Here is a 12,135-nt window from a genome sequence, read left to right as displayed (position 1 = left end):
GCATGCAAACGCTTGCTGGGTTAAGTACAGAATGTTGATGACAAAGGGTCATAAATCAAATCTGAAAAGGGACAGACCAGTCAACCATGTGAGTCTGAAAAGTCACTTCTGATTGGCGCAGGACACCTTTGGGGATGCGGCCAATTTCAGTTCAGATGTCTCCAAACAGGAAGAACTCTCTCTTCCCTCACCCTGCTTGCTCTCTTCTGAATCTCTGCTGAACTCGTTGCTTCCAGATCCTCCGTGCCATGTAGATTCCAAGGAAGCTTGTGACTCGAAGTCCCGAGGAAGCCTCTCAATCTCTGCTCTACAGTTCATACACCCAACGGGAGTCGCGAGACCTCCTTGCAGAAGGCCTTGCTTCATCCAGTCAATAACGTTCTGTCATCATCAGAGTCCAAAACATAAACGGAGTGAACTTTCTTCAAACGCCAAAGAATGCAACACAAGGAAACACAACAACACACAAGTATATATCCAGACTTTTGCTCAAAGTGCTGGTGTATTAGTTAAATTTAATTAGTTAAATTCTTTGGATAATCCGATTGCAAATAGATGTAGACTAAGGATAAATGGTTCTTAAGGCATTGTCAACAGACTATAAAGTTAATTTTCTCTGTATTGATAATTTATTTCACATTCTGTCACTTTACTTACCAACCTGTTTTATGTTGTTTGTGTTAGATTAGTTTTATGTTTAGAATAGCAATAAAGACTGTGGTATATTTTGATAAATAATCTCATCCCTGTTTTAAAAGATTGTGCTTCAAAGCTGTACCTAAATATGTGTAATATTATTTTCAATATGCCATGAGAATAATATCACTCCAATAAGTTAATCATAATTCCCTTATTAAAATTAATTCCTTACAGTAGAAATTGTGAGCAGATACAACGAGATGTTGTATTACAATTTTAATGGGGGAGAATTTTATTCAGACAAATAATCTAGTTATTTGTAATTTATATAATTTATAATGGTTGTCGAAGGCAACAAATTCCATTATAAATTCCCTTACATAATAATGTAGAGTAAGGACAATTTAATTTAATTGCTAGCTCATGCATACTGTTTCCATCAACCAAATTCGCTACACATATTGGTGTGAGAATGCGGGCACTTTAACTGATTCAGTCTACATTTACACTATCAAACTCCCTACAATACCCCCAAGAACCAACTTAAGTGCCTCACAAGCCACGCCCACTGAGGATACTGAGGACCAGTTTGTCTCTATTTAAACATTGATTTCGGCCAATAACATTTGTTTAAATTAAGGATTTAGCAAAAGGGATACATCAAAGCGCCATCTACATGATTTATTTTATTCTATGTGGCAACACCTCTAAACTCACCAGGGTGTGATCTGAGTCTAAGATGTTTCCAATTGAGCAATCAACATCAGATGAAATGAGGGACTGAAGATATCTCAAATTTAATAATAATCTATTCTAAAATAAATCTCATGGACTGATTAAAAAATATTTTATAGTCCCTACCGGATGGGTTCCAAAGTCTCCAAGTATCTGTAAAACCAAGATATTTACACATCCTGTAAAGTGTCATTGTTGCTCTAGGGGGCACTTTTGCTTCACTATAATCAAGGATTGAGTCAATCAAAATATTAAAGAGGGAGAGAGACAATCCATAATAGATTGTGTGTCAAAAACAAGATTATAAAGACAACATTCCAACATTAGTGCACAATCAAACCCCGAACTTCCCCCCAAACCAAACAAACAGATAAAAGAAAAACGTGCACATTACCCCTGCGCACGACAGCACCAATCGGCGTCCATCCCTCTAAACTCAAACAGTCCATCTAAACCTAAGTGAGCCTCTGCGGCTACTTTGCCGTCAGATTGCTCTATTCCTGTGCTTCTGTAAAAATGTTGTGGGACAGAATTACATAATACAAGAAAATCTATAAAACAAACTCCAGCCAATAGGCAGAATAAACACAAAGTACGTGTAGGTTCATCCACATACAGTCCTGAAGGGGTGTTCCTCCCCAAAACCAGCTCCATCCTCTAGCAGAACAACACACACACAAATAAATAAATAATAATACAAAAATAAAACATTTTATTAACAAAATAAAATCCCTTCAGTTTCCTAGGGCAGTCAAACTAATGCTCAGTGATAGGGCTGTTTCATAAGTGCAGCAGATGACCTAATCCTTCCAATGTCCTGCAAAAAAAAATCCACAAAACAAACTCAATCCAATAGCAGGCATAAGCACAAAGAACGAGCAGATTCATCCACAACTGTCCCGAAGGAGTGTTATTCCACAAAACAAACTCCAGCCACTAGGCGGAACCAGCACAAAAAGAAACAAAGGAGGCACCCAGTTTCCTCAGACAGTCAAGAGGATGTTCAGTGAGTCAGGTCCACTTGACTGCAAAGCGAGCGCCACACAATGACTTACTCATTCCCTTGACAATGCTTGTTGGGGACAAGTAAATACTTAACGGCCATTCTTAGCATCTATTCTCAATCTGGCCAGTGTAAAAGCAACCCTCCGGCGATGCAAAGGTTTCTTGAAGGAGTGTTATTCCACAAAACAAACACCAGCCGCTATGCGGAACCATCACAAAAAGAAACATAAAAAGGCGCCCAGCTTCCTCGTACAGTCAAGTGAATCTTCAGTGAGTCAAGCTCACTTGGGAGCAACATGAGAATCACACCATGGCTTACTCATTCCAATGACTTCATGAAGGGCAATGCTTGCTGGGGACATGCAAATACTTTGCGGCCATTCTTAGTATCTATTCTCAGTTTGGCCGGAAACATCAGTGCAAAAGCAAACTTCCATTGATGTAGGAGTTTCTTGCATTCCTTGAATCAATCACTTTCTCTCGTCAAATTCACAAAGTCTGGGAACAAGAAAATGTTATGGTTCTTCCAAGAAAGCCTTCCTTTACTCCTTGTCTCGCGTAACACGAGATCTTTATCGAATGATCTCAGAAATGTGGCCAGAATCGATTGGGGCCTGTCTCCCTCAGCGGATCTCCGAGCCGGGACAGCTTATGGCCTGTTATGTCAAGCAGACTTGGGAAGAGCTCATCTAGGAATTTCACCATATCTCGGCATTCTTCATTCTCAGGAATTCCAACAATTTGGACATTGTTTTGCCGATTACAATTCTCAAGGTTTTCCAACTTTTCCCAGATGCACTGCAAATCTGCTTTGGTCACTAGCGGGTTAGCAGATAATTCCCTCTCCGATGACTCCAGATAATCGATCAGTTTTTCAACGTCCCCATTGTAACATACTCTGTGAATTTCGTCTCCATGGCCATAATCGATCGACGTATTACAGCAAGGTTCTACAGGTCCGCTATGACCTTCAGCAGCATCACCGACATGCTGGACAGTTGACGCTGAATTTCTCCTGACGCACCGTCCAAACGGAGTCCCTGGTCTGCAGCTTTGTCAGTAGTATCATCTTGATCATGTAAGTGTCTTTTAATATCCCCAGAGCCTGAGGATTTTTAATTCTTTGACATATTGTCTTCATAGAACAGTTATGAAACTCACTGGTTTATGACACAAAAAGAATGAAAAACTATCAGTATGCAGAACTCACCGTTAACATGTTGCCCTCACATGGCACCACCGAAAGCCCCGACATCTTAAAGGTATCTTTAACAAATTATAAAAGAGCAGTGAAAGAAGCAAAAGCAGTTTTTCTCTTAAATAATCTCTGATAATGCAAATCCACCAAAAGTATTTTTTAACACCAACTATTCTGTCTTAAACCCTATGAGAGATGCTTTTTAGGACGATACCAAAGAGCCCGGTGGTGACATTTTGAACTTTTTTACTCACACAATTTTGCATATTAAAAGATGCTATTGTACCTTCACAGTTTGATATGAACCAATAACACCTTCCCAGTCTAGCTCCTTTGCTCAATTTGAACCAGTTTCATCAGAACAGTAGGCAGATGAAGTCTTCTAGTTAAAAGCTGGAAATTATATATCCATGTCTTTTTAAAGGCGTTTTTACAATTATTAGTTCCAGTGTGATAGCGATAGTTAAAAGCTCCTTAGCTAATGGAGTTGTTCCAAGCAGTTTTAAGCCTGCATTTCTACATCCTTTGTTAAAAAAGCCTTCATTGGAGCCAGCCATACACCATTATTATAGGCCAATCTCTAAATCAGAGGCGTTTCCAGCATTGAAGGACATCCGGGGCTTAGCCCAGACAATTTTATTTTCACACTAGCAACCACTTCTCTGTAGTCCAAAGCTGGTGAGAGGGTATTCTTTGAGTTTTGCTCTTGTTGGGCCTGTTTCTACAGTTCCTAAATCTTCCACTCTAGTACTATCCTCAACATCCTCTCTCCTCCCTGAATCATCTGTGATGCAAAAGAACAGATACAGCACATAACTTATTGCAAATCAGCTTCAAACAACTAATTCATCAAGTGCTACATATTTCAAATTGTAGACCAATACCATTGAAGAAAATGTATTGGGAAGAGCAGATCAGTGGGATTGCCCTAAAATCTATCATGATTCTTTAATTTTCATGTACATTACCATAAAGTCATCACAAATGAGTTATATTATAGTGAGTAAAGTGAGGTAAAAAATATTGAATATAAATACTTTATATTTTTTAACATAGTCAAAATGATGTATAAGATCCTAAGTTAAAGCAATACATGAATGACTTTATTCTAAGTTCATTGACACATCATGGCATCGAACTGTATATAATTCTCATAATCTCTATGGGAATAATTAATCTGTCAAAATCCTTTCATTAGGATCATTGGGATAAACAATGTTTCACTTTTAACTTTCTCTAAAGTAAAGTGACTGATTAATTGTTAGCAGTTTCCATGCCTGATTCTGGCACAGCTGCTGCTCCTCAGTCTGTTGCTCATCTTTGCTACCCTCTACAAAACCATTTAATCAAATCAAAGTGTATATTTACTACAAACTAATATCACAAAACAAGTCACACATTCATTTTATGCTAATGCTTATTGGTTATCCTTAGCGAAAGCAACACCTGATAAACAAGAAAAGTACACTCCAACCGGGAATCAAACCACGGTCTCCGGCGTGAGAGGCGACTGCGCTAACCAAGGAGCTATCAATTTGCAACAATTTATACAAAGAGGCTAGAGGCTATGTAATGGCAGTCAGTAGTGGACCTCTTGATGTTTAGCCTACTGTGGGTGAAAGCCAGCTAGATGATGATCTTCAGACTTTAAGGACAAAAACAAATGTGAATTCTTACCCACTGACTTCTTTCGGAAAAATCCCCAAAGCCTCATTTTGCTTAATGTTTGCTGTCTTTCCTGCTAACTGCTGTTAACTCGCCACTAAGTAACGTTAGTTGATGTCAACGACTGTGCAAGCTCCTATTCAACAGAGAGGAAGAAACGGAGTCGCCCATAGGCTACCGACAGCAAAGGAACTTATTCTATAGGCTAGATTATGGCTATGTCAATTTGTACAGGCTGTATGCAGCATGTGCAAAGCCAAAGCACAAAGAAATAAGGCAACTTATGATTTCGGAGGTTTACATAGGCTTTTGTCCGGTTTCATATTTGTCAGTCAACTTTTCAAAATACATTCGGGGCTACACTCAAAACATTCGGGAATGAAGCCCCGGCAAAATCGGCTGCCGCCGCCTCTGCTCTAAATTGCCTCTTATTTCCAAGATCTTGGAGAGAGTTGTCTATACTCAGCTTTAGTCCTATCTAAATACATCTGACATTTTAGACACATTTCAGTCTGGCTTCAGAAACTTGCACAACAATGAATCTGCATTGATCAAGGTTACCAATGATATTTTTCTCTCCGTGGATTCAGGCTTACATGTTGTCTTAGTCTTATTAGATCTTTGTGCCACGTTCGACACCATCGACCATAACATTCTTCTCAATCGTCTCGAGTGTAGGGTTGCCATCCAGGGTATGGCCCTCCAGTGGTTTGCCTCCTATCTAAAAGATTTGATATTTTCTGTAAATGTAGGGATTTTCTCCTCTACTTCAGCTCATTTATTACGAGGCATCCATTAAGAGTCAATTTTAGGACCCTTGTTATTTTCCTTGTATATGCTTCCTCGGAGCTCTATTTTCCAGAAGTACAGCACATCTTATCACTTTTATGAAAACAATTGACTACTGTTACTCATTGTACATTGGCCTCCCTCAAATGGTGTTTTCCACCTTTTTTTTATAAACTTTTGACAGGGTCAAGAAAGAGGGATCACATTACCCATATATTAGCATCTCTACACTGGCTTGCTGTAAAATTCAGGGTCGATTTAAAAATTCTGCTTTATGTTTACAAGGCACTATCTGGTCTCACGTCCTAATACATCAGTGATGTTCTTGTCCCTTACTCCCTCACCAAAGCACTCAGGTCTTCTCATCAACTTCTTTTGAGGGTTCCTCGTAGTCGCTATTGACCTAAGGGTGATCAAGCCTTCTCTGTGGTAGGTCCTAAACTCAGAAATAGTCTCCCTTACCATGTGATGTCAGCTTCTTCAATAGCTATTTTTAAATCCTCTTTCAAAACTTATTTATATTCTTTAGCATTTGAATAGCACTTTTTAATATGTAAAATTAGGTAAATACTTTTTTTAATTTGATCCATTTATTTCTTTTTCTTTTTTTTTTGTATGTATATAATTCTGTCATTGTAAATTTATTTGATTGATTTGTAAAGAACTGTGTGTCAAGGTTCACTTGATTTAACAAAAGCAGAACACGTAGTCTTGCAACCAATGGTATACCCCCCATAGAGCCCGGATCTCAAAATTGAGACAGTCTGGGATTACAGGAAGAGAGAAGCAATTGAGACATAATTACATACAAGTTCTCCAAGATGCTTGGAATAACCTATCTGCCAACACCCATGAAAAACTGTGTGCAAGTGTACCTAGGAAAATTGGTGCAGTTTTAAAAGGCATGGTCACAACAAATATTGATTTATATTTCATTTTACTTCAGATGTCTCTGACTATTAATATACGTTTTTAATAAATATATTATTAACTACAGTCTTGACCAACACAAAATAGGTATCGTTTTAAAGCTTAGAAGCTCTACTTTACAATACAAGTAGGCATTTTGAACAAAACTGACAAGTGCTTTGAAATTTGCAGAAAAATCAGAAGTGTTTTGATAATTTATTAATAATTTTGCATAGTGCATTGTAGGACTGCCACCGAGAAACAATAACCCCCTTCAGGCAAGGCTTTATTTTCTGCCTCCAGCACAACTTTATACTCTTCTTGGTGCTTTTCTGAGTTCACTCAGGTAACTTTATAAATAACCAAAAGAGTCTCAATAAACAAACTTCTTAAACGACCGACAGTTCTTTAACAATCAGCAAACACGCCAACACTGGACTGACGTGTCGTTCGCTCTCTCCATCTCTGGCGGTGGCGTAGCATTTATATGCCGCTCTCCCCATGCTCACTGGAATTAGAGGCAGGTTTTAGACATCATTTAGCTCAGGTGTAAGCACCCTTACTGCTTTCTCTCCAGACGGGTGCTCGACCCCCCCCCCCGCCACATACATATTATTGTAATCGCTAAAACAAAATCTAACTCATCAAATAGTCATATGTTGTTGGAAAACTCTCAAAGAGTAGAATACAAAAAGCTATAAAAAAATATAGTGCGTAATCTCCAAGTATATGTCTTTGACATACATATTTCATGTGAACATGTGTTGCTCAAATACCACGTTTTTGCTTATAACTTCACGTCAAAAAACAGAACATAAAAATTACATAACATTACTTTGTGTGTGGGCTCGTTTTAAAAATAATCTCCAAAGTAATCATATGGACACATCATTAGATAATCCACACAAAGCACAATGTGCACAGTGCACCAGGAGATGGTGTTAAGTACATGACACTGACTCAATGATGACTCAAATGTCAGAGAATGAAACTCATTCTGTGAAATTTCATTACTAAAATCATGTCTGCATGCTATGCAAACCTTTAGTCATTGTTGTGTTAGCACGTGTAATTAGTTCTTATGTACAATTATTATGTTTTATTTGTTTGGAGAGGCTTTTGGACAAGTGGAGACATTTTTGGAAACTAGGATACATGATTTTTTTAATGCTACAACATTTGATTGCTTTGTTGTTTCAACACAACATTTTAATCAGTTACAGGTGACATGATGGCAACAAAACAAAAGCAGTTCTTCAGAGACACCTTTTTTACACCCCGAGGTATATTATGTCATATCAGAAAAATAAGAACAAAAGTACATGTTTGTTTCAGGGTTTTTTGATTTTTCATCAGTTTCATAGGCTGTTATCATAATCTAATAACCAAACACCATTAAAACATTTGATAAAAATCTTTAAAAAGGATACCAAAAATTAGTATTTTTTTGGTAAACGTCTATAATTTTGGGTATGCCACTAAAACAGGAAATCTTTAAAACGTACTGGCTAAAGCACAGGGCTGTTAATCAGAAGGTCGCAGGTTCTAACCCCACGGCCACCACCATTGTGTCCTTGAGCAAGGCACTTAAATCCAGGTTGCTCCGGGATTGTCCCTGTAATAATTGCACTGCAAGTCGCTTTGGATAAAAGCGTCTGCCAAATGCATAAAAATGTAAACGTAAAAAATGTACTGTATGTAGACTTTGTGATTTTAATTTCATCCAACCGTACAAACTTATTTGGAAGCCTCATTGTAGCAGCCTATTAACTTTAAATACAAATTAGTTTTATCGCAAATTGTTCCTGTGCTTCCTTACTCCTAGAAAATTGTGTAGAAACCAGGAATTCAGAATGGAACTTTAGAATAGATTTTAGAAAAACTATTCAATTTCTGTGTAAAATGCACTAGACAGTGTGTAATGTGTGTGCATGTCATGTGGCATTTCTCATTTAGCCTTACATAACTGACATATGCTGCCCTACAAAAGCAAATGTGGTAACTACACAAAAACTGCCACTGTGAAAAAAGTTCTCTCTGAATTTGTGCATCGTTGAGACAAACCCTTCGGTCACAGGTGAAGTTGAAAAGACCCAACCAGACTTTGGTTTTAACTCAATTTAGAATAAATGTGTTGTTACTGCGTTTTGTCTTTGCACACAAGTAAGGTTCATTCAATGTTGACAGGCGTGGGATGAGTTATGTCATGATAAATACTGTTTTGGAAGGCACATACCAGCCACAGATGTGTGAGGCTTATTCCCTGTATTGATGTCCATGAAGGTCCCTGTGCCCATTGTGATTTTCACATCACCCGTGTCAAAACAACATTCTCCAAACATGGCTGCCTGTTGGTCGGCCATCTGTGACAAAGAGACAAATCAGGCTGTTGCACCAGGTGCACAATCAATTTTACACAGGTGCTTAAAACTCTAAGAAAATGGCTACACACTTACAACAGACATGATTGGGATGGGCACCCCGAATATGGACGGATCAGAAGAGCCAAAATCGTGACTGTATAATAAGAAGAGAATGTATTTATTTAGTCAAAAAGGGACAAGCAGGTACTCTGGGAATGGCTGAGCAAATGAGGTTGCATGAGGGGAGACACTGTACCTTGTGTTTTGCACCCTGGGTAGGATGGAGAGAGGTATAGAGAGGAGCGAGCAAAGAAATCCACTCCAGCACAACTGATGATCACACACACACACACAAATATTGTGAGCACAGACAGCATCCCATGAACAAGCACCACTTTACAGAAACAATATGGGCAAAAGATAAAAAAAAAAAAAAAAACATAAGCACAGACACGCATTGGATGGCAGAGGGTTTAAAGGAATGATGCAGGTTCAAAACAATTATGTGCTATGCGACTAAAATATGTCTGTTATTAGCCACTGGCTGGTAAATATTCTGATTTTACTCGCCAGAGATTGAGTTGTGTAGTTGCGAAGAACTTAAGCATTTCAAACCTTTTACAGAATAAGAAGCTGCCAAATAAGAAGGTGGATTCAGCCTCGTCTTTTACAACCTGTTTGAGATTCATGTCTCCTTTAATATCAAAGCAAATTCAACAGTAAACGAAACACTTGCTCGGAACTGCTGCTAGTTAAAGAGACAGTACCATTTTAGTGCTTGTTCTAAAGATCAATGTAAACTCAATGTAAATTGCAAAAGTAAATAAAAAAAAAACGTGCAACAAAATATAGTAATGTAGTAAGCATAATAAATGTGTAAATGCATAGATATTTAAAAAGGTACAATCGTACATTATGAATTTCAAAGTGAAACCAGCTTGTATCATTATTAAAAATGCAATTTCATGACATCATATGAATTGATTACGAAATTTGTAAATTTTAAAAAAAGCTAAAATGTGATTAAAACAATGAAAAGCGAAATATTACATTAAATGTACAGTTCTGAATACTGTATTGAGTGAAGTCAAATATATGAATACTACAGATATGTGAAGATGCCCCCTTGTTGGTTTGCTTAATGTCTTTTTTAGTTTTCAGTTGCAGTTGCATGATGCACTTGCATGTCGTCAAAAGTCTGGCGAGTAAAAAAACTAAACTTTACTAGCCAATAGAGAGTCTTTCTCCAACATACCCGTAAGAGGGTTGATAAGTTAAGATTTATTGACTAAATCTGTGTTTTCTGTTGATTATCCAGACTCTAATTTTGACTCCTTCCACAGTTTGTAAAAACAAACCGTGTTTACAGTAATATACTTACAATGGAAGTCTATGGGGCCAGCGTTCTGGAGGGTTTAAAAGCAGAAATTTGAAACACATACTGTATTTTTATTAAATTCATTCGTTCTGGTTTTGTTTTGTTTTGTTTAACATTGTTTGTTTTTACAAACTGCAAATTCAAAATTATTGTCAGTGATAATGGAAGGCCATATCCACGGTTATATGTTTTCATTTATATCTGCATTAAATATTGCTTATATAAAGTTCAATGGGGTACTTGGAAAGATTTCAATTTTGCTCTGTTAAACCTATAAGACAGAAACTACAAATAAAAATAAGGAAATGTAGTTTAATGAGTCAAAAGGAACATGTTTTAGGTTTGGGGTCGATGAAAAGCTACTTGAATATTACTGATGTGGGGTACCTAAGGCCAAAAAGGTTGGAAAACAATGTTCTACAGCATGCCACAGATGTTGACAATGACACTTATATTGAATTGAACCCAGAACATTCCTTTTACTCTGTTACAATTAAATACAAACGTATACACAGTCCAAAGTACAAAGGTAATAACCAGATAAGAAAACAGCCATTACTCAAATATAATAATTGGAAAGCTGTAACTGACCTGATAAGAATCAAATATTGCTGTTGCGCTGGCATTAGAGTAGTCTGTCGCATGAACTGTGCCTGCAAAGAAATCAAATAATACAACAAAACAACTTGAAAAACCTTTAATCAAAACCTGCAGGAAAAGGAGGAATAAACCTATACAGCTTGTAAAATAATTATTATATACGGCAAAACAATCATTGTACATGATTATCTATTAATAAAAACCGGTGTCTGACATCACCTTTGACAAGGGTTGTGGGGTATTGCTTTCTAAGAATAGTGACAGCTATTGATGGAAGCCAGTCAGATCTGTGGCATGCAGTCCTTGTGCTGTCATTGACCAGATCACTATGAGGAGCCTTTAAAAACCCAATTAGTTTCTTTCAGCAACTTCTCCACCACCCAAAGATCTGATTTGTCATGCTCAGTGGCCATATAATATACAGATATTCTGCTTGATAGTGACTTCTGAGTGACTATTATTATGAAATACCCACCTTTAGTGAGTTTGTATAGCAACCAGGTGTCCATAGTCCCAAAATAGCAGGTGCCATCTTCGATTGCTTGCCTTAACTGAGGAGAGAGAGAAGGTTGATGTTGGGCTAAGAATGCCTTTTCTAGATTACAATCCAAATGCTGATTCACATATTTTATCAATCGAGGCTGGTTTACCTGAGGGATATTTTTTAAGGCCCAAACAAGGCGTAATGACACATGCTGGGTGGTAAAAACTACCAGGCTTGCAGCAAGAAATCTTTTCTGCCTGGTGATGAAATGCAGCATCTTCAACACAACATGTACCGACTGCCAACAAACATAAAAACAGTTCAGAACTCAAATATGAGGATTTTTTGTCTACTGGCCTTGTCAGGACAT

The 12,135-nt window shown here is 37.7% G+C and overlaps 1 protein-coding gene across 2 annotated transcripts in view; it reads right to left on the bottom strand.

The window, feature by feature from the left end:
* Positions 1 to 12,135, bottom strand: part of LOC127645391 (putative glycerol kinase 5) — a 37,847-nt gene that overhangs the window by 16,437 nt on the left and 9,275 nt on the right. Inside the window, exons 5-10 of one of the 2 annotated variants that reach the window (XM_052128990.1) lie at positions 11,932 to 12,063; positions 11,757 to 11,832; positions 11,273 to 11,334; positions 9,560 to 9,633; positions 9,397 to 9,457; positions 9,177 to 9,303 (exon numbers count right to left, since the gene is read on the bottom strand). In XM_052128990.1, coding sequence (XP_051984950.1) covers positions 9,177 to 9,303; positions 9,397 to 9,457; positions 9,560 to 9,633; positions 11,273 to 11,334; positions 11,757 to 11,832; positions 11,932 to 12,063 — 532 coding nt within the window. The remainder of the gene's footprint in view (positions 1 to 9,176; positions 9,304 to 9,396; positions 9,458 to 9,559; positions 9,634 to 11,272; positions 11,335 to 11,756; positions 11,833 to 11,931; positions 12,064 to 12,135) is intronic. The other variant, XM_052128991.1, reaches the window with a different exon arrangement.

Source organism: Xyrauchen texanus, chromosome 6, assembly GCF_025860055.1.
Source record: "Xyrauchen texanus isolate HMW12.3.18 chromosome 6, RBS_HiC_50CHRs, whole genome shotgun sequence".
Taxonomy (NCBI): domain Eukaryota; kingdom Metazoa; phylum Chordata; class Actinopteri; order Cypriniformes; family Catostomidae; genus Xyrauchen; species Xyrauchen texanus.
The sequence above is the reverse complement of the archived record's forward strand: the minus strand, read 5'-3'. Positions and strand labels throughout refer to the sequence as shown.